At 41.2% G+C, this 25,123-nt stretch overlaps 1 protein-coding gene across 3 annotated transcripts in view; it reads right to left on the minus strand.

Annotated features, from left to right (window-relative positions):
- Positions 1–3,940: 3,940 nt before the first annotated feature.
- Positions 3,941–25,123, minus strand: part of FBLN5 (fibulin 5) — a 61,895-nt gene continuing 40,712 nt past the window's right edge. For all 3 annotated transcript variants that reach the window (XM_038139887.1, XM_038139885.1, XM_038139888.1), the window contains 7 exons: positions 22,736–22,858; positions 19,820–19,936; positions 18,757–18,876; positions 15,882–16,004; positions 15,220–15,346; positions 12,189–12,384; positions 3,941–10,310 (listed from right to left, as the gene is read on the minus strand). In XM_038139887.1, the coding sequence (XP_037995815.1) occupies positions 10,149–10,310; positions 12,189–12,384; positions 15,220–15,346; positions 15,882–16,004; positions 18,757–18,876; positions 19,820–19,936; positions 22,736–22,858 (968 nt within the window). In that variant the 3' untranslated portion in view covers positions 3,941–10,148. The remainder of the gene's footprint in view (positions 10,311–12,188; positions 12,385–15,219; positions 15,347–15,881; positions 16,005–18,756; positions 18,877–19,819; positions 19,937–22,735; positions 22,859–25,123) is intronic.

The raw sequence follows: 25,123 nt of genomic DNA on the forward strand, positions 1-25,123 counted from the left end.
CAGAAGATTAAGTACAACTTATTTCAGGTTTGTCCACATTTGTGAGTCAGCTTTGGAGAGACAATTTCCCTATCCACAGAGCTCTACTCCCTTGGCTGGGAGGACACTGTCAGAACAGATTGGTCTTGCGTAGTGAAAAGAGCAACAAAGGGGAGGGCATCACACTATTCAGTCCCTGTGCAACCCCATGTCAGACAGACATGGTAGCGTGTTTAATAACAACCTAAAATGCAAATTCTAAACAACTAGAGAAAGAAGGATAAAGTAACTCGGGTGTGGAAAACCTGTATTGGGCTACTTCAGCTGTATGTCAACAGCAAAGTCAGAGCAGCTGTGTTTTGTGAAGTGTCCATTCTCTACCACATTCAGTGGAAAACCAGCCCCTTGTTACCTTCACTCATCAGGCCACTTCAACCAGAGTGGACTGTAGAACCGTAAGTGTTTGATCAAGGGTCACACCTACTTTCTCATTTTCTTTGAGTAGTTCTAGAGAGTTGTTTTCTTCTCTTGAAGGAAATCTTGTAGCTTAGCATTCCTGCACTTGCCCTCTCCTCTTTGAGTTTGCATGTGTGCTCATTGCAGTGTAGTTTCTCTCGAGCATGTGATTCAGAGTTAATGTGCTTGCAGGGTAGCGAAGGGAAATGACGCTCTCGTGATGCTGGAAATGAGCGGCGGCGCTTCCTTTGAGTGCGTATCAGCTTCCAGAGCACCCTGTAAATCATCACAAGCCCAGTCGATGGCGTATTACCTACCTCACTTTGCACCGGGTTATTCGAGTGATAAGAATGTGAGAGAGCAACTGTGTGACATAAGTTCCTTCACTTTCCACAGTGCAAACCAGAGCCAGTTTTGGCTGTCCTTGCAAATTGCTGAAATAAGAACATTTCACCTGCAAAGCACAAACCCAAGCAACAAAGTCAAACCTCATTAGGCATGGGTCATTGAGTATCATGTGGGTGGAAAAGCCTTTGTTGTGCTGGAGTCATAAGAAATGTAGTGCAGGCGGGAGTGAGAGCTAGCCGCTGGTTAATGATTTATATACGAGGAAACCAGTTCAGTCTAAATTACATTAACACTACTTGTAAGCCAAATTCTGGCCGTAGCTTCACAGTCACTGTACAAACCCCTGCCTTCAATGGCTCCAAAGACCCAGGACAGCTGGGAGAGGGGTATGGCACCATGTCATACCCCTGGGTATGGAGGAGAGCTCATCTCCTGAGATTCTCTGGGAATACTTCCAAGGCATGCAGCCTGTACACCCTCCCATACACCCTCCAAATGAGGTGGATAAAGCATGGCTGGTGCTTGAGGGGGAACTGAGCACGGGAGCCATCCCTACCCTCAGAAGCAGTGACCTTCTCCATCCTTCAGTGAAATTGCAGGGGGAAGAAATGCCTCAGATACGTCAAGCTCCTAGTACAGATAAAGTAGTATTACACAAAATGTTAATTTGAGCCTTATCACGCATAAACCCACCAGGAAATGAAGGTAAAATAAACACAAGTACCTCCAGTTATGGACAAGTGTACAAAATAAATAGTGTGAAAAAAAATTAGCCCCTAGAAAATTCGTTGTATTTTGCTTTGGAGTTTTCTCTACTATTGCCTGTATGATACTAGTGTTTATGACCAGTAGGTGTACCAGTATCACTGGTCCTCATTCACCTTGCTTTCCAAACAGGCTACATAATTCTGCCATGCATACTTGCAGAGATCTTGTATGAACAGTACTAAACTAGTTAATGATCAAAATAAACTAGAATTCAATTATAATTTTTGTTAACAACATATTTATTTTAAAAAACCCTTTAAAATAGTCCCTACTGTTGTATTCGATGCAAATTGTTCATGAGCTGTAGAACAATACAAGCCTAAAAAACTCATTTTCTTCTAGAAATGAAGTAATGGTTATAGGCTAAAGGGACAGGGTGAGGGACATTGAAGCTATACTTTTAAAATTACAGTACAAAATTATTCTTAAAAAAAAAAGAAAGAAAAGAAGACTTCAAACTATAACAAGCTTATTGATCCAGACAGGCTGCAAGTAAGAGTTAGGGAAATGGCTGTTTCAGCAGCAAAATTAAGGAGCATCCTTTGAGCTGGGCAGTGAGTTCTCCTCCTTCCATCTCTACTGGCTGCAGGAGAAACTCTTGGGATAAGCTGATATGAAATGTGCTATACCTAGAATTGTACTTAGAGGTTTCTGGTATTCAGTGCATCTCATTAGGTGGCAGATTGGCCAGGGCATCATTTTTTTGTCAACTGATTCTGCATTCAAACACATGAATGCTACCATCCTCCCCCACGCCCTGCCACCCCTTTTTATTGAAGTGATTGTTCGTATTTCCCAAGCAGAGCTAAAATGCTTCATACAGCAAGAGAGATCTGTCTCAGAGATCCTGCACACCAGAGCATTCTGTAGGACTTTTACATTATCTTAGTGTGGCTCCCCCTTGCCTCTGCCGTGCCTGCCTCTTTCTTGGCTCCACCATCAAACAGCCATTGTGTCTGTATCCTGATATGGATCAACTATGCTTAATCCTGCTGTGGGAGACAAGGTCAAGGAGTGAATTCTTCCTTTTACAGATGTTGTCTGGGATGTCTTAATTTCAGAGCTATTTATAGGCTACATGGGTACTTATGTTTCTAAGGAGATAATCTCCCTTTTAATATTTTGTGTTTCTAGCTGAATATTTTTGTCCATGTCAATGACATCATAACCAAAGGACTAAAGGTTAACTAATCAGCAAGCTCTTTTTTATTAACTTTCTGGTTCAATTGAAATTTTATCCCTCTGTAATTCTCTTGCATCCATGGGTATGACTACACTGCTGTGAACCAAATGCTGTCACTCACACCACTTGCACCAAATCAGGCTTGGTAATTACAAGAGAGCACAACCCTGAGGAAAGGCACAGGGATACACTAAAGCTTCCTGCATGTATTATGTGTGTGGTAGGTAACAGCTCAGTCCTTTTAATTTTGGTAATTTTAAATTTTGCATTAATACAGATGTATAAATGCACTGAGAAATTGTGTAGACATTATGATGTAAATCTGCACTCGATATCATTCAGAAGTCAGTGAAATTACCTCTCTTCACCTCTGTGTCTCTATGAGCTTTGTTTGTGCCTCACTGACCTGGTGTGTAGACTTGGGCTAGCAGGTGTTTCTGGTCACTGTAGGAGCCCAGGGATCTCTGTTGAGCAGCTGCTGTTGTTTTGGAAGCAGTCAGTTTTTCTGTCCCCCTGCTCTACTTGAATGGCATCAGATGTCAGGGTCCAAAGGAATATTTTTAAATGATTAATTATATTCCTGTATACTTGGGGATACCGATTTTAATAACAAATCTGTGTCAGCTTGGCAGGCCTTCTTCCTTTTTGTTTGCATTTCACATAATCTACAAAGCAAGTTTACTGACCAAAATGTTTCTGGAAACCAGGAGTTTCTCATGAAGACTGGGCAACTCTGGTCCTGGATTTTTGAATTGTGTTTGCATTATGTGTAGGCAGCCAAGAAACACCATGCTTTGAAGATTTTTGTCAAAAGCTAACCTTTGCAGCTATGGTTTCACATGTTGGTTGGAGAACATGTGCAGAAAGTTGCTGATGAACAATCTCCAGACTAAGGTCCCAGTCTGGACAAACACATGCACAGAGCACTGCAGGATCTCAAGGAAGTCAACATAATCCCTCATAGGTTACAGAGAGGAACAATTCCTATCAATGGTGTGGCTATGCAGAGGCTTGGGTGTAGCTTCATGTTTGAACAAAACAGAATCTAATGCCTGGGCTGGCCTTTGAAGAGCAGGAGTGAGGAATCATTCATGGAAATGGATCAATGAATGTCTTGAAATACCAGAAGAAATTTTGAAGGTTAAAGGTTATCTCAGGAAATCGCAAAGAACCCAAAGATAGTGCCCACAAAGAAAGACATACTGCAATCATGCTATTATTTATTTACAGGAAAGAAGCTTTCAGCTCTAAAAATAATACATATCTACATTTATACCACTGACACTGAGATTTGAGACTTAAATTAAAACCGGGCTAAATCCAGACCTGAGGTGAGGTGTTTAGTGATCACTGACTTCAGCACAGTGATGATCACATTGAACTCTCTCTGACTTGGGCCACATGCTCTGTTTGCAAATTGCAAAAAAATCATCCAAGGTTTGCAAAGCCTAAGGGTGTATTGAATAAGCATGTCCTTATCAGACTTCTTAAAAAGCCTTGAGTCTATCAAGCCAATGCAATAACAGATGCTATTTCCAAAGAAAATCCATACTTAGAAGAGCATCTTTCACCTTCAAAACTGAGGAGTTGTGGGGTTTTTAAAATCCTCTTCATAAAGGCAGGCTCTACCAGCAGGCTGGGCAATCCCGTCAGCCATTCCCAGCTACTACTTTGCTGTAAGAGTATTGTAAATGCAAGCAACCGCCGACGAAGGGAGAAAAGATGCATCTGACTCCATTGATATCAGAAGGCTAATTAATTACTTTATTATACTATATTATTCTATACTATATTACACTACATCTAAACTCAATCTGCACAAGCACTCAACTCCACTCAGCTAACCAGAATCTCGTGACTGTTTACTGACCAACAGTCTGCACACGCGCTCGGCCCTGATGGGCCAAGGAAACAAACCACCATCACTTTTGGTAAACAATCTCCATCTTGCATTCTACTTTTGCCCAAACACAGGTGCAGCAAATGAGATAAGAATTGTTTCTTCTTTCTCTGAGGTTCCTCACTGCTATTCCCAGAAAATATCCTTGGGAAGTTGTGCCCTGCTTTTCTGTGTGAAGAGAAATGCGGCCACATAAGAATGCTTAGAGCACGGCAGTGCCTGCATCTCCAGTGAAACACATGAAAAGCTTGAACAGGTGGTGGCTGCAGAATAACATGGTGGGAAAATAATGGATCTTCCCTGGATATGAGAAGAGTAATTGAGGTCAGTCAGGCCCTAGAAAAGACAAATATCCTACAACTGATCTCCAAAAAGCAAGTGTTAAATGCCAGAGAAGAAGTGGAGTTCACTCAGCATGTGCTTGCAGTGCATGAGCATAATGAGATCATTTGTCCAGGACAAACCAGAAAGGGAAAAAGAGTGACCTCAGGAATATGGGAAAGGGAATTGGAAGAGATTAAATATTTCAGGAGTGATTAATTGCTGTAGTATTTTCTACAGATCCCTCCACTATTCAGATGCATTCCTTGATTCTTACAATGAGGTTACTGCATCGTTATTTACTTCCTGGTGTAAAAGCTGTACCCAAACTCTCCCTCGTGTGGCTTCACCAGTATTTGTTGAATTACCCAGGGGGATCAGTTTGCAAACCACTAGAGGGATCTCAGAAGTTTGAGCTAAGAATGGGAATAGGTGAGATTTCCACAGCTGATGTGCACAGTTAAAAACTTCAATTACACTCTGCACTGACACAGGAGAGGAAAGGGGCAGGTGCAGGGAGCAGTCAGCTGTCACTGACATCCCCATACAAATGCCTTTGGACCATTACACTCCCTGTGGCACTGACCCTTTGGCACGTGGTCATGTTTCTGAGGCAGACTTTCTGCAGAGTCTCCAAAAGTCTAGTTATGGCCATCATGCTCAGTCTTCATACATGGCACCTGCTTTGGGGTTGAGCTATTCAAAATTGGTTCAAAGCCTTACAACAACAAAATGTAATGGGTGTAAAACACTTGTCTGGACTTGTGTCGGATGAGGAAACAGAATTTGCTTGTGCCATGTTGCTTTACAGCTCTTTGACTTCCAAATGCAGAGCGACACCACCACTTCTGCAGCTGCTGTAAATGCTCCTGTATACAGATACATGTGCAGTGCTTTACACGAACACAGGGAAGAGTCTAAGGATGCTTGTTGTCTTTTCATTGAAAAGCATCAGTCATGCAGATTAACACCATCTGAGGGGTTTGTCCATAGAGGATAGAGATGTATTTTGACAATAATGCCTGTCAGGATTGAATAAAATTAGAGCATACTTTTATTCCTTTTTTTAAAACATCTTTACATTATGTTATTTCCCTTGTGCTATAATACAGCTACATGCTGTGAAGATTTCAGTAGCATATTCTGTGAATAAGCCAGACTGGAGAACTTGCATGACCACAAATTCTACTGATTGTACTGTTCTGCCAGCTCTAGACAGAGAAAAATTATTATAAAAGTTCTGCTGATGCTGATACCATGTTTGTGAGACAATAAATGTTGGCTCTTCTGAAGACTAAGTCAAAAAAAAAAAAAAGTAAATATGAATACAGGACTTCAGCTGAAGAGGAGAGAGCTTGTATGAATGGCCCTGGACACTATACTCAGTGATGGTGGGTGACCAGGTTCTCAAAAGAAGTTGAATTTTTTAAACAAGTTTATTGTAGTCAGTGAAAATCACCAGTTGAAAGGTGATTCTGTGGGATTCAGGAAACTCATGGGTGAAATAACATTTTGTTGTCTAAAAGTCAAAAAGGTCAATTCCCTAAAAACATCTCAAAGTCAAATAAGCAGATGATAGGATTCATTCTACTCCCTCTGGCACCTAACCCAACTAGCATGAACCAATTTTTTCATTTATCAATATAACTTCTCCTTCTCAATTATTGTGATCTATATCAAAGATTACTGCCATATCTGCTTTCTTTTACCTTTATTCCAGTTATTGCATTGGCAATAGGTGCTGTACAAACACACAGTGGAGGGCAGTTTTTCTGCTGAGAACCTATGTTCAAACAGACATGACAGCTGACAGGCAGGAGGGGCAAAGAGCTGTCCCTTCCCTGCTTGACAAGGGAACAGCTCTGCCAGCCTGAGCAAGCAGAGCCAGAGGGAAGCCCCACACACCCAGATCAGAGTCTGTGCTCTCCCTTGGTGCTGGTCACAATACTGGCCATTAACCATATGGCAAAACTCTTCATGTTAGAAAATCATCAGCAGTGGATTAAAGAATCATTTTCTGAGCAGACCTGGAATTCTGTCTGCTTTTGAGGAGTCCTGGCCTCAAAGAACAACATGAATATATGAAACAGTTGCATGTTTACATTTTTAGCTTTCATGCTGTAAAAACCTGACATGCGTAGTCTGCTTTTTTTATTTGGTGAGAATTGCTGTAATATTTGAGTCTGCAATGGTCTATTGAAAACAGACCCCTGACTAGGAAATGGAGAGTTTAGATGTTATAAACTGCTAGTAATTTATTATTTTGAGATTGGCATATATTTTGGCAAAGTTTAAGTTGGCTGGAGTGATAGTGAGTGATGAAAGATGTTATGGCGGTTGAGAAGTGGCTGAATTCCTTTGTTTCCAGACTTTTCACTTTTTTTTTAAGGCGCAGAATGTTTATATAGAAAGTGTAATATTGTTTTATGAGTATTTGCTGGACCCTGCTAAAACCAAGCACTCAAGCTTTACTCTTTTAACAAGGTGTTTTGTTATGGAATTCCTCTGGGTTTTGATGTTTCTAAATTAGGGTTAAATCAGGTTGGTATGTGGGGGCCATGGGAGAACAGGCCAGAAGTGACAAACTGTCTGATGTCCTACTGGGTGTGCTTCCACTCCAGGAGGTGATGTGGTGGCAGGAAAAGAGGACTTCTCAACTGGACATGAAGAAGCCATACAAGGTCCCAAAAAAGGGGGAAGAGGGGATTTTAAGCACTGGGAAAGCTGTCAGCATTTTAAGGGTTGGACATTTTCAGTGCAAGACCCTGCCTGCCCCACGGCTGCTATCCGGTCCACCAGAGCCTGCATGCTTCCCATGTTTTATTTCCATCATCTGGAGCAGGAGCACTTTTAGTCCCATAGTTATAAATTATCATTCTTCCTTCCCAATCATCTCTATTTTTCCCTCCAAGACTGTGGTACTTGATGAGCCATGATACACTCAGGAAACAAATTCTTGGTTTTGATATTTCTCTGCCCATTTCCTCTGCATTTATCTCCTCCAAGTCAGCTGCTCATAAAACTCATTGGCTTTCTGCCTTCAGCTTGGCTCACTAAACCCTGGAGTCAGTCTCCAGCCTTTTTGTTTTTACAATAAAGGACAGAGCTCTGAGCCACAGCATCCTGGGATGTTGTAGCAGCAGAGAGAAAACCTTTAAACCATTAAGCAACGGAAGCTGCTAAACTCAGTGTTTCATTGCTGAGAGCATCAGGGCTTCCTTCAAGCTGAGTACAAGGAAAAAGAGCAGAGTTTCTACTAATTCACAAATCTTACTAGGAACAAGAGGCAGGTTTCTGATTGTATCATGCAGTCTGTGTTGTAATAACTTTCCAAGTCTGTATTCTCCCATTTAATACTCCACTTTAATGAAGACCTCACATTGCTACTCTGCTCCTAGTTGCTCACATTATAATCTTTGTAAACCTCTCCCAAGTAGCACTGAGCACTTCCAGTTCTCAAAAGACAAGCAAAGGTTATCCTTCCTGTCCTAGTAATGCTAGAGAGCCAAAAAGCCAGTAAGGAAAAACAAAGTAAAAGAGCTTGTTTCAAACAGATTTAAGAACAAGGCATATAAACCCTCATCCCTATTAAAATAAAAGACCAAAGTGCCAGTGGCTTCAACAAGCATTATACCTTCCAACTATACAATTTTCAATTTTTTTTCAAACTATTAAACATATGTATAGATTTAGCTTAGCACTGAAAGGCCTTAGCTGGAATACTTTTCACAGTTTTGGGCGCTGTGCTTCAAAAAAGATGTGAACCAACTGGAGAGAATCCAGATGAGAGCAACAAGAATGATCAAAGGTCCAGAAAATGTGATGTATGAGGAAAGACCAAAAGAATTGGGTTTGTTTAGACTAGAGAAGAACAGTCTGAGGGGGGACATGACAACAGTCTTCAGACACGTTAGACTGCTGCAAAGGGGAAGATAAACTGTTCTCAATTTCTACTGGAAGTAGGCTAAAAAGCAACAGATTACAATGGAGATTCAGATTAGATTTTAGAAGAATCTTTTTTTTTGGTTACAGCAGTTATACCTGAGAAGACAATGCCCATGAAAACTGTGGGATCCCACTATTTGAGATTGGGGTACTGGTATAGGCTGGACTGCTTTGTGGTAGAAGCATAAGTAGGACTGCTCCTAGTCCTTTTCAGCTATTTCCCCCCATGTCAGAAGTGTAGGAGAGAGATTGCAAGTGGAAAAAAACCCAACCCAATTAATATTTTCTGAATATTTTCAGGTCTGACCTGAGTGGTCGTTGAACAGGAGATTAATTACATCCATACCTACAGAGTTAGTATTACTACCTTGTAGCCATTACACACTGTTTGCAACTATCACACTGAGGAAAACAGGGAAAAATAAAATTCTGGTTCTTATCTGCTCTAAAGTCCCTACTTATGCTGGACACTATTCTGGCAGTGGAAGCCTGTGTCAAAGATCTTGAGTGTAAATAAGCATAAAATCCTAAATGTTGTAAAACACACCATCCAGTGATAGGTTTCTATGAACTCTGTTATATAGAAAGATTTAATACAGAAAGGAACCCAAACATGTGACACTTTGTCAGAAAGCAAAAGATTACATAGTACAACACGTTTTTTTGGAATGAATTTACAATTAATTTTAACTATAAAATAGAATGAAAAAGACCAGGTGAAACTAAGACAAATGCAGGGTGAATTGAAACAAAGTGCCTGACTGATAATTCCAGAGATAATTGAGAATGCAAATTGGGACTCCTGAGGTCCCTTGTTTCAATAGGTGGGTTTTTTGTTTCTGTTTCTGCTTGTTTGCCTGCTTTTCATTTATAATGAAGAAAAATTTTAAAAAGGCAAGATTGCAAAAGCCAGCTTTTTCCTCAGTTTTTTGGTGCTTTCTGCTAAGCAGCCTTGGAGCTACAAAGGTTCACAGTCTTTCACATAGACTCATGCCCTAGACGTGTTTACAGTGAGAAGAAGAGTCCTTAAAATACATGACCACACAGATAATCATATGGGATCTTCAGATGTTTGCATCCTGGCTGGGACTGTGCATGAAGAGGCCTCTAGACAGGCATAGGTCAGCGGCTCTGTGGAAATGGTGATTTGGTCTGGAGCTGCTATAGGTACTGGCTTTTGAGGAGAGAGCTCTGCAGAGGAGGAACTGTCTCTTCTGGCTTAATGTTTCCAGGGCACAAACTGGCGGTTTAGAAGGAGTACTGTGATACAAATATCCTCAGCCGGATGACAGAGCTCCCTCTGAAGTTGATGACGGTGTTAACAGTGATCATTTCCAAGTCCAGCTCGATGGTGCGGGGCCCTTTCACGGGCCGGGTCATCACCAGAGTAGCACTGATTGGTCCCGTTTGCTGTGCATGAAACAAGAGAAAGCAGGTGAGATTGCCAAAACTAGTTCTTCAAAACTACTGTCTCACTAGTCTTCAAGCAGCCAAAAACAGGTGTTTTCTGTTTCATTGTTTGAAACCACTGCAACTGATGGGACAGAGTTTCATTTCAGCATTTGGCTTCTTTCCAGTGTGAACTATCACCTTCTACAGTTTGTAAAGCCTTTGGGAGCCCCGCACATTAAAGGAGCTATTGAACATAGACACTTGCTATTGCCCAAAGAAGAAAAAAGGTGAAAACATGGATTTAGGGTATAAACAAGTAATGGCACATTTTTGCTTGTTTGTTTGTTTGTTTGAAGTACTCTTTAGTTTGACGTAAAGTTATCATGAAGCAGCAGAGACCCAGAAGGGCTTGTGTTAAAGAACCTTGAGAACAGGTGTTCCCATGTGAATGGGGTCTGGGTTTGTGGTACATTGTGTATGTTAATGGTACAAACCTTGCGCTCTAAAGAGAGCTTTGAATATGCAATGGCACGTCAGAAAACAAGTCCTTTATTAAATGGAAGCAGACCTTTGCAATATCTGACCAGAACAGTGGATTATGTGCATTTAAAAATAAATCAGAGCTGCTGATACTAAAACCAACAGCAGTTTGTTTTCCATCAGGAGCTTACATAGGCACAGTGGGTCCTGCTTTACCTGTCCAGGTCTACCTCAAAACTAGGTGTTTGTTGCCTTTGATCAGAGAAGGCTGACACAGCCATGAGAAGGTGCTAAGCATGTTGCCTGGTCCATGCCAGACTGGGTCCTGGTGCCTCAGCAAGGGCACAGTGTCCCTCCCAGCTGGCCAGGCCCTCCCACTGCCCAGGGAATGGCTGCGTGGTGAATCACTGGAACAGCAGGCTTGGGCAATGGGGGTGGGTGCTGGGGCCTCAGCACCGGCTAGATTGGCCCAGATGGGGGGAAAAGGTCAGTGGGATCAGTGGTGACTTTGCAACAGGAAAGCTCTTGTGAGATGTTAATGATTGTAACGGGACTGCTTGTCAATTCAGGATTTTAAAACATTTTCATTTTCTTACGTGGCAATCTGAGGTTCTTTTGAGAAATATGTCCTGAAATCTATCCCGCTACCCATGTCCATGAGGGATGGGAACCTTCAGTAGGCACAGAACAGGACTTAATGTGATGTCAGAGCCAGTTTTTGCCTGGGGCTGAAAAATCAATCTCCCGAGAATCACTGTCCCTTGTGGATGTGCCCCATTCTCTGCAGACACCCCTGCAATCTCTGCATGTTGGTGGTGTGGCAAAGATGACTGGGGAACACAGACATCTTCTGAGAAAAACAAATGAAAAAACCTCAGGTAATTACATTTTCTCTAACAGTGTCTACAAAAAATGTGTGTTCTCAGTGGAAAAAAATCATAACAAATAAAAGCAAAGAACCCGTAAAGTAAATTGTTGGCATGAAGGGGTAGGTTTTTTGCTTACTTTTTTGGTTTTCACATTTTTCAATTTCCAATGAAAAGGTTTAATAAAACAGACAAGAAACATTGAGTCTTTTAGTGACAGTTATTCATTGCCCATCAAATAAAAAACAGTTTGGCACAATAGTTTCTCTTGAGCATGGGAAACCTGAGCTGTTCTTAGACATGGGTACAGCTCTGGGCTTTCCTAAACCTCCTGTCTTACAGGAGAGGCATGTTTGCTTTGGGTAGGTTACTCTCCTGAGAGATCCAGCAGTTCCTCAGATCAGCCCACTGCTCTGCACATCTGTGTGTAAAAAAAAATGCCTCATGCTGAAGGTTTAAGTGATAGTCACGAGAAGCTCAGTTGTGCCATCAGGACATTCAGCTAATGACAAGATGCTCCATGTTTTCCCCCAGGGAGCGCTGGACTTACCCGCATGTAGAATTCCCTGCCCTCGTTCCCTGATTTGATTTGGAAGATGTAATAGGCTCCAGGGTAGCGAGTTGTTGCTTGCATCTGAAAAATATCCGAAGGCACAGACCTCCCAGACACCATGTCCATCACTCTGTACAGGATGGTGAACGGCTGATCTCTGCACCCAGGGTTTTCAGCTGGACACATGCAGCGGCTGGTTGTCAGAGATAGGATTGTCAGAGATAGAATTGTCAGCAGGGGTTACAAATTGCTGTAATATTTGATTCTTTATAGAAATAAATAAACAAATAATGTTGTTGACCAGCTAAAAGAATCAATGAAACTTTAATGCATTTTCTCACTTTTAGCATTTCCTGTGTTGCTGTTCTGGCTTGTATCCTGCCTCCTTTTTCTTGTCTTCTTGGCCAAAATACCTTGGCATTCTGCTGAGATCACTCAAAAATATGAACTTTTTTTGAAGCAGCCCTGCAGGTGTAGAATACTCTGTACATGTTTGTTCTGATAGTAATTTAAACTGAACTGTCCCCAGAATAATTTCACTGATAGTACTACGTTAACAGTAGTGATTTTTGTTTCATTATATTTTGTACACTACATGAAAACATACAGTAGACATCCTGGATCAAACCAAAGCTCTAACATCAAATGCAGAGCCTTAAGGAAGAAGAGGATACAACAAGCATACGACACTTCCACCAACAGTCTCCAATTGCTTGTGACTCAGGGAATCCTTGAAACAGAAATATTTTCTTTCTGTTTGTCAGCTATTAATGCATTTCTTATCCATCAGCTTTTCCAGCTTCCCACATGAATGTTTGGCATCCACAGGCCCCACAGGAGCCCCACAGAAGCCTGGCCAGGAGCCCCATAGCCTCCTTCATCTCTCTTTGCATGGCCTCTTTCTGACTTTATCAAGTGCTCCCAGCTGTTCACCTGAAAGGAGAGCAGCCTGTCAATCCCTGCTCATCCTCCTCACCTATCTCAGGGCTTCATATTTGACCCTGTTCATGGATGAACTGCTCTAATTTGGCTGTTATTCCCAAGGAAGCTATTCCATACTTTTGATCATCCTCATTGCTTCTTATGAACCTTCATCCAGTTATATTTCTCCAGACAGGAGAGGAAGGAAGGAACTGCAGAGTCTAAAAGATGTGGTACACAGTAGCATGTGCTCCAAGGACATTCTCTATCTATTAACATTTGGAATTCAGATTGCTTTTCTGACCTCCAGTAAGTACTGCAGATCATGGAACAGGAACCCTCAAATCTCAGTTTGTATGGATTATGATCAGATCAGTGGTCCTTATTTAATTTGTGAATTTGGGATTTTCTTTTTACTTTAAAATCATCTACACTGAATTTCATCTGCCATTTTTATTGCACAGTCATTGAGGCTTATTCTGTAGTATTTTTCTGCCCACTCTTTTATCTGCTGTCTTCAGGCATTGTTGCAGACTTTGCCCATCTCACGGTTTATTCTTTTCCCCAGGTTGTTTATGATGGACCACGTACGTCCAGCTCAGGCCTCTGCAGAAATCCAGCATGAAAGTTGACAATTTAATACTCTCCTCTGTTTAATTTTTATCTTTCAGCTTCTTATTCTTCTGTTCCAGGGACTTTTCTCTTTACTTATGACTGCTTAATTTCCATAATAACTATGTGAGGGTCTTTTCAGAAGCCTTTGGAAATGCAAACAGACTGCATCAGTCCCTGTGCCCTAACCACCTGCTGCTGATTTCTTTAGAGAACTCTAAGGAGGTTGTAAAGCAGGATATTCCTTTATAAAAGCCATGTTGGGGGAATTCGTTGGGCAAGGGTCTTTTTGACTATTTTTTCTATAACCTCCACTGCTGACATAAATTTCATGTCCCCCATCAAGAGGCTCCTGGCATTATGAACACCCAGTTCCTTCCACAGAAAACACAGATGCAAGGAATTCACTTGGCTTTTATACTGACCACTTCTAGACATCTGTCACTAATTAAGTGCAGTCCCATCTAGACATGAGCCAAAGCCACCAAACACAAAGCTCAGAGACCGTGTTCTGATGCAAGTTGCTCTGCAAAGACTCTGTAGCTGGGCTCTGGGGAATTTAGATACAGAGGATTCAGTTATTTCAAATTCCAGTCTAGACTCTATCAACAAGGTAGGAAAACTCAGAACTAGACAGACACTATGTGTCCACTCTTCAGCTGCCTTAGTTCAGAAAACAATGCAAATACACTCATAAATTCTAAAGGAAAGAAGTGAATTACTAATCTCTTGACTTTCTATAAAATATATTAGGCTACTAGGCAAATCCAGGTTATTGGGTTTAATGCAAACACTGTGGATGAAATAATGTGGATGGCAGTATATTGAGATCTGTCTGGAACTGAAATATTTTGAGCCCCAGCAAATACATACAAATGTAGAAGAAACAGGCTATTTTAAGAAATGTAGGGTTTATTGTTTACTTGCTCAAATGATTCCCAGCTGAGACAGTAATAGTACTAACAGCCCCATCCAGACATACCCAATTTCAGGGCAAGGTGGATCAGTCTGTGAACTATTCAGAACTTTTAACCTTTAAGTAATAAGAAACTATTTGTATCCTGCTCTAACTAATATTTCAAAGTACTTTCCAGGTATAGTTACCATTTACAGGAAATATTCCTACTAATAAACAGGCTGCATTTGAGCATAGATGAAGTCAGTAATGTAAGTAAATGTGTCTTATTACATCACAAGCCTTGCTGTTTTGTCAACTGATAGCTTTTTTTCCCAGTCTAACTTCACATACATCTGTGTATGATATATCATATCATATCATATCATACCATATCATATCATGCCTGGTGACCTGGTAAGCAATTGCAATTTATTATTTTTATAAAGCTTATCAGTGGTAAATTTAGCAACAGTATGTATGTATAGCTGTTTAGACAGACTTCATGGCTGTAGTGTAAAATTGCAGCTTCTTTGGTTTATCTTAGATACAACTTTCACAGACAGAATTTGCTTTTGTGGCTGTGGGCATGTTACTCACTTCTCATTAATCTGGAGATAAGGCTCCTCGCATCGTACTGGGTCTAAACATTTATATTCTCCTGGGATATTGAAACATGTTTGCTGTGAAGTGCAGGTGAAGTTTCTGATTTCACATTCATTGATATCTAAAACACAAGGAATGAGAGAATGGCTGAAGTGGGGAAATATGTACAAGATACCACTCCTATAAACTGGTTTCCATCTTAAAGAATTACCCCAAAAATCATAAAACTCTTGCACTGTGAGAGGTAGCCTTTTTATAATTGTCTCCTCTTTTAAGATCAGTTTTAACTCCATTCACTTCTGCTAATTAGAGTGCTCCCACACACTAAATGCTGAAAAAAAAAAAAAGGAAAGGAATTGGCTGCTCAAACTATCCGACCTTAGAGAATGGGAAAAGTAGAGATGTACAGCAGAGGGGAGAGCATTTGAGGTCTTTCCTGTGTAGCTGTTTCGTAGCCAATAAAGTCTTACTTAAAACAACACACCAATTCACCTCAGCAGGAATATTCACGTGCTGACATCTTACCAGAATTACATAATTGGCCCCTTTGAATATTTCACCGCGCAATGCCAAGACCAAGCATCTCAATTCTTGAAAACCTCTTTCTAGACACAAGATCTACTTTCCATGGGTTTTAATCAGTGCAGAAATGTTACCTTGGCAGCTCCTACTGTCGTCAAGCAAATTATAGCCCGAAGGACAGGTACAGTAGTAAGAACCAGGCCCGTTCACACATTCGTGCTGGCAGAGGAACTCTGAGAAGCTGCATTCGTCCATGTCTGCAGTGGTAAAAGAAAAACCAAAGTTTAGTGTCTTTGGCTCTACTGCCAAAAGAGCAATCCTGCAGGCAGGTGGCCACCCAGACTACCTGCCCATTACCTCTGGCACTCTCCAGCTGGCACTCTCCAGCTCCCTAGAGCTCTCTAGCAACCTGACAAAATGCTATACAACAAGTTCTTCATTAAACACTTTCTTCCTAAGGAAACCAAAGCTGCTGCTGAACACAATGTATGGCTTTTAATTATTTATTTTTCTTTTCTAATACCTGTCACCAGTTGGCCATGTTTTCATTTCTGTTTTACGTCAGAGATATTCTGACAACAAAGCTGCAACTGTAATTTAAAAGGAAAGACTTGGCAGTAGTTTTATTTATTTTTTTTTTTCCTCTTTTGGAGAACAAGCTTCACGTTCCCAGGGCCACATGGGTTCCAGCAGAACTCCTGCAGCCAGCCCTGTCTGTTTCATGTTTTTTAGCCTCTAGTCAGTTACTTCCAAGTCATTCCAGCAAGACTACAAGAGCACATCCCAGCCTGGGTCAGACACACTGGAAGGCCCAGCCCTCTCCCAGATACACGGGAAGCCAGGCAGTCTGTCAAATACTGGTTGAAAGCAGAAATTGTGATTGTGTACTTTCCCCCTTGCTCTCGTGAATTGACCAGTCACTGTGTTCTGCAGAGCTGTGCTCAAGTGAGAAAGACGAACTTCAGAGCTGCACATGGAGGCATGGCTGACTGAGGGGAACACACATGCAAAGGCACTAGGCCGAGGGAGGCTGCCACTAATCATTTCCTTATTTCCCCAGTCAGGGGAAGAAAGAAACAAAGGCCAGAGCCCCAGCCAGGAACTCCCAAGTTCTCATTCCCAGCTCTGACATGTTGACTCTCCCAGGCAAATCACTTTTACTCTTCAGACTGAATTTCCCTTTCTTCTAAATTGGGCTCAGTCCATTTATTCACTTCTGGTGTTTTGTGCAAATGGATTGGAAAGTATTTGAAGTCCAAATATATCCAAGTGGCTTTAGGGCTGAAATCAGATTTTCAAAAGGGAGATGAAAGGAACTCTACACCTACATAGTCCTGTTACTGTGTGAGTTTCCCCCATGAGTTCACTGAAACAAACACCTTCCTGAAGCTACATGGACTGAGGGCTGACTCCATAAAGTGGCTGAGATATCAGCCACCCTCTGGCATCCTAGCCCAGACCTCCAGCATATTGGATTTGTATATCTGGTGCTTGGCTGCTGTCAGGTGCTGAGGGACTAAGAGCCCCGAGGGCCCTACATTCCTTCTGTTGGGCCCACAGTGTTCCCAAACACTCCTGGCATTCTCCTGGCTGACTGTGTGCAGACAACAGGGTGGTTGTCATTTCAGAGCACATCTAATGCACTTGGAAGACCTCTGTGATTAGAAAATAATGATGATGTTGGGAATGCCAGGTTGAAATCTCTGCCTCTCTCTTTGAATTGAGGCAAGAATGCCTTCCAGCGTCAAGGTAAGGTGGCTGCTAGGCCATGGACTAACCTGACTCCTGTTGAAGTAAATCTGAATCCCGGGTGTCTCTTAAGAGTGTCCTCCTAACCAGGCATTCCCTTAGTGAGCCTCAGATGTCTAGTGATTGCTGTGGAGTGGAAGAAGCTCATCCAGAGAAACTTGACCTGCTTTGTCAAACATCTCTTGAACAAGATTGTTCGGAAAAGATTTTCTGCTCTGTGTCTGGATGGTGGAAAGACCCTTTTGCTGGCTTAGCTCTCAGACATGGATAAGGCTCAAGCACTACCTTATTGGGCATTGCAATGAACTTCTCTGGTTCAGACCCCCAGGTAGCTCAGGAGGTGAACACATTCAGGAGTCTAACTTAAAAGAAGAAAATCCATCAGGACGCAGAACACTAAGTTAGGTGTTTAATTCTGAAGACCCTTTAGATATTTAATATTTGTTCTTCCTCTTATAACAAGGAGATTTGCAGGGAAAATATCTTGGGAAACACTAATCATATACACTGCATCTCACATGTTTTCTCTCTCAGAAACAGCACATTACATCTGTTTACTGTAAATTAAAACTCAAGTATTTTCCAGTGGGTTTTTCCAAGACATATTGGCTGAATTTTCTAATTTTATCAGGCTGATGGTACAATAAGCAAAGAAATAAGTTTTGCCTTCAATTAAAATAAAATAATAAAATAAAAACAAAATCCAGAAAGGAAAATTTACAGTGAAATAAGCACAATTTATTCTGCTGTGTGCTGAACAGGTCAGCAATAACAGTACTAAGAAATCATATATTGTTTTTAAAGTGAAGCCAGATCCACACAGGAGAAACTGGGGAAAGTTTCAGGCAGAAGTGAGCAGTCGTTAAGAGCAAGGGAAATACATGCATTCAACAGACAAATGGAAAAGTGCTTTCTATAAAATATTTCTTTAATCATAGAAGAATGTCCTTAGACTATCTCTACTTGCTCTAATAAAGCTTCCTGTTCAGCATTACAGAGTGCTTTCTTATGTTTTGCTGTTACCTTGGAGCTTTTGAATATTTAGCTTATTTCTTTACAACTATTTGTGGCCCTCCTCCACGGAGTTTTCCTGGGTATTTGCTGAGTGCTTTAGCTGGAAAGAAGATCATGAGCTGCAGCTATCCTGATGCTACCATGGACCAAGGCAAAAAACTTTTAAGAAAATTTGTAAAAACAATGCCTTTGAAAAAGTAAATGTAATAGAATTAAAGAAACCAAAACAGTAAATAAGACAGTTACCACTGCAGTTAACTCCGTCAGCTTCCAGTTCATAGCCAGGTTCACAGCGGCAGAGAAAAGAGCCATAGGTGTTGACACAGGTCTGAGTGCAAGGGTTTTCACTTGTACATTCATTCACATCTATGGGAAACCAATGCCAAATTCATCAGTGACTTCTCTCCAAACTCCATTTTCATTTTTTTTTTCTGCAGAGCATTTCAAAGAGATTAGCTGTACCGTCAGAACGTTTCGTTCTGAAAAAATACAACCAAGTCAATGTTGTTTATTCGGATTCAAGTTGATGCCTGGGAATAACATATTGGAAACACAACATGTGTGGAAGTGAAGCATTTGGGGAATGACTTCAATAAAAAAATAACATGGAAGATGGAGATGAAATTTTTATTATAAATGTTTCTGTCTTTATCCTGCAATTTATAAACCATTGAATCAATATTGTCCTAACAGATCTGAGAAAAATGCAGCAGGATTTTCCTGAGAAAGATAATGCAATGATGAGGGGTCCTCATGGAAACCTTGGGCTAAGGCAAAAGCAATATTTTTTTCCATGTAGGACATTAACAACTTCTGGTCATCATGAGCACAGACCTTCTCCTGCAGCATGTGGGAAGATGCTCTCTACTTTGCTAGGGATACTGTGAAGAGTGTTGACTTTGAGGTAGCACATCACAGCAAAAGGTGGTGTAAAGGTGGTGGCCTAGGACTCCAGTCTGGATCTTGGGAGACTCCAATTTACTGATCTGACAAAGATTTCCTGTCTCAGTTGGGTCACACAACCTCACATTTTAATAATAAATTCAGTGCCTGAGCACTTGGTAATTCCACTGAATTGAGTGAATTGAGGTTTGGGCCTCTGTGCATATTTCTCCTGATACACCAGTCATGTTGCACCTAAACCTCTTCGAGGTACTGTGAAACTCCAGAAAGATCTGCCTGAGAAACCTGTGAACATTTTCAAAAGCAAGGCTGGGAAGGTTACTTGTGCTCTAAAAACCAAGCAATTCTTAAGGGTGTGGCTAAGGGGGGGACCAAAAATTTCAGGCAGGGTTCACTATACTCATACCTTGGCACGATCTCCCATCGTCATTGAGGGTGAAGCCTGGGTTGCACGTGCAGGAGTAGGAACCGGGCACGTTGGCACACAGCTGCTGGCAGTAGCCGTAGCGACATTCATCTATGTCTGCAGTGGGAAGGATGAAAGTGGAGTGGTCTGCATTTTCTCATGAGATACGAAGCAGCCAGCACACTGAGCCAACAGTACTGATAGCACAGAAATACCCCAGCACACCGGTCACGGGTGTCACAGCCAAACTTCCAGGCATTCAGACATGGAGTTAGAGTTAAAAGACACCTCTCCCCAGTAGAATGTGGTAATATGGTTTTATCCACATCTGGCAACTATCAGTGTGTCTGATGAATTGATTGGCACTGCTGTAACCTTCAGTTTAAATCAGGCAGTCCAGTTTGTTCCTTTAAGCAGCTCTCTCAAAGGATACCTGACAGCTGACACAGGCTGCCAGCACAACCACAGCCAACTTTGCAGCAAAATTTTGGCAGAATCAAAATAGAAACCTTCTTTGCCTCCACATATACCAAAGCTGCTCACTGGAACAGCAGTGTTTGCTACTACAGGCTTCTTTTTTGAGTGAGGATATTTTTGAAATATTTTTTCCAAATAGTCACATTCTCTTTTTATAAGAATTTTTAACTGATAAATTACAGACTGTATAAACAGTTAGTTTAATGCCAAAATAGCTGTTTGGGCTGAATTGCAGCATTGGCAATGCATGCAACTGAGTGCTATGAGCACAAGAAAATGCTCTAAGATATGTAAGATGGTAGGTGCTAGAAGATTTTTGCCTCGGAACTAAAAACTAAAAATGAAACACCTGGAATAGCTGTCTTTTCAAAGCATTAACATTTCCTTTGGTATCAACCAGCTTTTGATTTATGGAGTTTTTTTTTAAATGGCTGTGTTAAAGCTTTGAAGCTAAATTTATGCAATTGAAAACCCAGTATATTATATGCAGTCAGCAAGATAACATGAAGACCAGGTCAGTGGTGACGTGTACACCAGCAGCAGGCTTCACCAAATCCTGCAAAAATAACACGGGTTTTAAGTAAATTAATACCTCTTTCACTGACACAATGCATTACATTAAGTACATGCTTTGTCTTTTCAGGGCTGTTATCTCAAGAGTGCTGTATTTTGAGGATAAGGACTTCTACAGGACTGCTTCTTGTGGGTGGGTCATGTGGATACTGCTCCACTGGCTTCTCTGTGTAAACTTTACAGGATAATTGCAACAGATAGAAGTGTAGGTTTTTGTAATGGTGATTTACTAACAGTAATTGGTAATTCCACTGAATTCCACTGAATTTTGGTGCACTGCTAACAGTGCACCAAAAATATTTGTCTCTAAACCCCAACTTGGCCCTCTGATTACAGTAAGTATTACTTTACTGCTTTATGGCAGCAAAAATCACTTCTCCAAAGCCAGTATAAAGTATGGAAAACTGAGACTTCTTTGAAATTTAGGGGGAAATATGGCAATTTTAAACACAATTTGCTTTTTCTTTTTCATATTGCCTCGCAATAATCCACCCCATGATTACTTAAATAGGGCAATGCTGGGATGTTATTCCCTATTTTAGATAGCATAAGCAGGTACTCAAATCAATTCATCAGTGCAGCCATTTCAGTTCTCTGCTATAGTCATCAAGCAGCAGAGTATTTTAGATCAGTGCTCAAATCCTGAATGCAGCACACAACCCTTTCATTTGGCCTGTGACTGGGAGAAGTAAATGGGCAACAGAATAGGTGATGCAGAGCAGAATCTGCCTTCCTTCCCTCCCTCATCCCCACCCTACCACATATGCGTTTACGTTCCCCAGCACAAACTTTGAGAAGTTGATTTATCATAGATTAAGGAGCAGGGGCCTTGGAGACTTCTTATCCCAGGGGAACTGTAAGACAGTGACTCCCTGAAGTGGCTATGACTGCACAGACGCCAGCTTGGCCAGGGCTCAGCCTGGTGCCTGCCAGGTGAATTACACAGCAGCTGTCAGCAGTAGTTAGGAAAGCAGCCATGAATTCATGGAATTGGTACTTGGGAGGAGAAAGCTGGAAAATAACTGGAGATGCTCCAGTGACAAATGGGCAGGAAAAGCCCATTCTCCTCCCAGTGGAGATGTGACAGGATGGTCCAGCTCTGCAGAGCTGGCACCAAACAGCCTACACTGCATGGAAAAAACTAATAATGGGTAAATTTTCTTAAAAAAAAAAGTTGTATGCTGATTTCTAGATCCTATCTATGTACCTAAAATTAACACCTACATCTTGTGTGTGTCAATTGAAGGGAGAGGGCTGGAGGAGAGGAGAGATAGAAGGTTTGTTTTCCTGTGCTGTTTGTTGAGCGATGTTTTTTCAACCGGACTGAACTGAAAGGATGAACAGAACATTGCTGCAAGGAAAATAATAAAATTGAAATAAATCTGCAGGGAAGATCGTGAAAAGGTACCCAGTTCAGAGGCAGTTTTTTTCTCACCCCCAAACAAAAGGATTGGTTGACTTAGGATTTACTGTCATTCCCATTTCTTGGTATCAAATACAGATCCCTTCAGGTCCACACTGTCACAGTAACGAAAGCACAAGTCTGTTTGGGCAAAAATCTTTATGCACACATGCTTGCAATTGATCTCACATGAAAGGGAATCCTTCAGACTGGGAGTATGAAAAGCCCAGTTATTACGCTATTATGATGCTAGTCATATGGCATTTACAGCTACAGTTTTGTTCCGTGAGGGAGTCTCTCTGCCAAACGCCTCATTGGCACTTACAGAGATAAAAGACAGTCTCCACATAGCTGAAGGTTTAACCGTGTCCTTGGCAAAAGTGCTTAGTGACTTTAACTCAGGGAGTCACAGGTACACATACACAGCACACATACTCAGATACTGTAGCAATTGAGGATTTTACCTAAACACTGGCCTTCTAACAGCCAGTAGCCTTCAGTGCATGAACAGGTATAGCCCCCTTCAGTATTTATGCAGATCTGGGTGGGGTTACACTGGTGAGAATCTGAAGCACATTCATCCACATCTGCAACACAAAAGTACAGAAGGAAAATGTTAGAAATAGCAACAACAAAAGATTTTTCATGTTGTACAGTGTGTACACTGCCTCTGTGCAAGAAATCAGAGTTTGGAGGAGTAGAGAGAATGACCATTACCTGGAGGAAAATCACAATAATAAATGTCTGAGGGCAGTGGGAACTGAGGATGCACACCAAATCTCTCAGTTTTGCAGGTGACCCAGTGTTTCAGTTTTTCTGCTCAAGGAAAGTGTCTCATTATCTTGAACTTTTTGTAACTTCCACATTTGCTGTGTCACTGAGCTGCTATAGAACAGTGTTCAGTCCTAGGGAGAGGTTGCTGAAAGGTGCAACCCCATGGAAAAGTAAGAGATGAAGAGGAGTTTGAGAGATGTAAAACACAGCTCACAGACATAAAAAGACATACTTCCTACCCCCCACCAATGCAGACCATCTCACTGTAATTTTTCAGACAGAAAGTTCAATCAAAAATCAACCTTTACCTGACCAAAAAATGTATACTTCCCTGGAATCAATTTCCTGACAATAATAGTATTTTCTTTTAATTTCCACCCCCCCACCTCACCATCTTTACTGGGTTTAATGTATTTGGGTTTTTATTGCAATCCCTTAGGGTGTTTTTGTTGTGGTCCCTTTTTTTTTTTTTTTTTTTTTTTTTTTTTTTTTTGCAAAGGAGGTGAATAACATTCTTACATTTATGTAAGCCAGGACCCTGGAACCTAACTGATTAAAAATGCCTTTCAGAGTCAGAAATTCATTTTGAATCACGCCTTGCTCAATATCTTTCCTGATGTTTCAGGCATCAGGTTTGCCTCTAGATGTCAGAAATGGAAATGCCAAAAGATAAATTGTGTCATTTTCCCAGCCAACCTAAATTTTTATGTTTTATTTATTGATACCTAAACTATTTTTCATTCCAGCATACTGTGCGCTGGCCTTTGCTGAAGCACTATGTCATCCTAGCAATGCTACTCCCTTGATCCTCCCCTGATTCTTATTAACCCAGACTTTGTTAGGTCGTGACTGAAAGTGTCTCACCAATGCCCTGGGCTGGAGCAGGCAGCAGAGGGCAGGAATTCCATCTCTGTACGTGCCCCCAAGGCAGCAAGCACAGCCAGTCAGCTGTACAATCCTAGCAGCTGGGAAACAACTGATCCAGTCTACCACAGCAGCATATCTAACATGTTCAGATATATAAATAAATACAGACATATTATACATATGGAGGGAGTCTAGGGTTCTTATCTTGCCAACATCTGTACCGGAGCAATTTATGGTGAGGCAAAGCTCGTAAGATAACAAGAGGGGCACAATTAGAGGTAAATAACTCTGTCAGAATTTGGTTCCCATGTATTTATTGGCCAGATGAAGATTGGCAAAATGGTGGGGGAAGTGGGAAAAGGGTAAGATAACAAGTCTAGACTATATAGGTCCATAAATATGTTGTTCAGTTCAGCTATTGCTTCTGTGATTGAGCTAAAAAATTTGGATCCTCCCTTCATAGCATATCACACATAATTGGTAGTATCTGAACAGAGATTTTATCTGACCATAAATTTAATAACAATAATGTTTTCTAAATGAAAAAGCTTTCTATTTGTCATGCTTGCTTATTGTTTTAGGAGTGGTACCTTGGGATCTGGCCAATTCTGTTTTTTCTAATCTGCACTAAGCTTAAAAAGGAGATTTTCATTTTCCATGTTCCCTGCGTCCAGTAATACTATTAGATGAAGCAAAGTGAAAACAAAATGAGGGTCGTGGTCTCACCACATATGGTAGCAAGACAGTTTGAAGACAACATATCCTCCACTCTTTTGTGGGACATTTTTCTTGCAGGGATACAATGTCTTTCACTTAAAGCAACAGGTGGTTATGGGATTGGTTTTGTTCCCAAATCATCCTTGTAGCAGCGGCTTGATCTCCACTCCAGAGAAGTAAAATGTTGATCCTCTTCCATTTGCTTTATAACAAGCAGATTTATTTGCTTACTCCCAGTCTTCACCTTTTGTGGTAGTATTTGGAAGCATATTTGCATTTGAATGCAACATTTTTTACAATGGAAGCCTCCTGTGGAGTTTCTGCCAGAAAGCTTGGTGATCCTGAAGTCATCTGAGCAGAACACCTTGACTCCTCGCATTTTGCACTGAATAGTACCTTAGTGACTTCACTAAAGAAGTTTTATGCAACCAACAGGTGTAAACAGCTTTACTGGTAGCAGCAAATCTTTTTGGTTGGCCTGAGTGAGCACACCC

The sequence above is a fragment of the Motacilla alba genome, chromosome 5 (genome assembly GCF_015832195.1).
Source record: "Motacilla alba alba isolate MOTALB_02 chromosome 5, Motacilla_alba_V1.0_pri, whole genome shotgun sequence".
Lineage (NCBI taxonomy): Eukaryota > Metazoa > Chordata > Aves > Passeriformes > Motacillidae > Motacilla > Motacilla alba.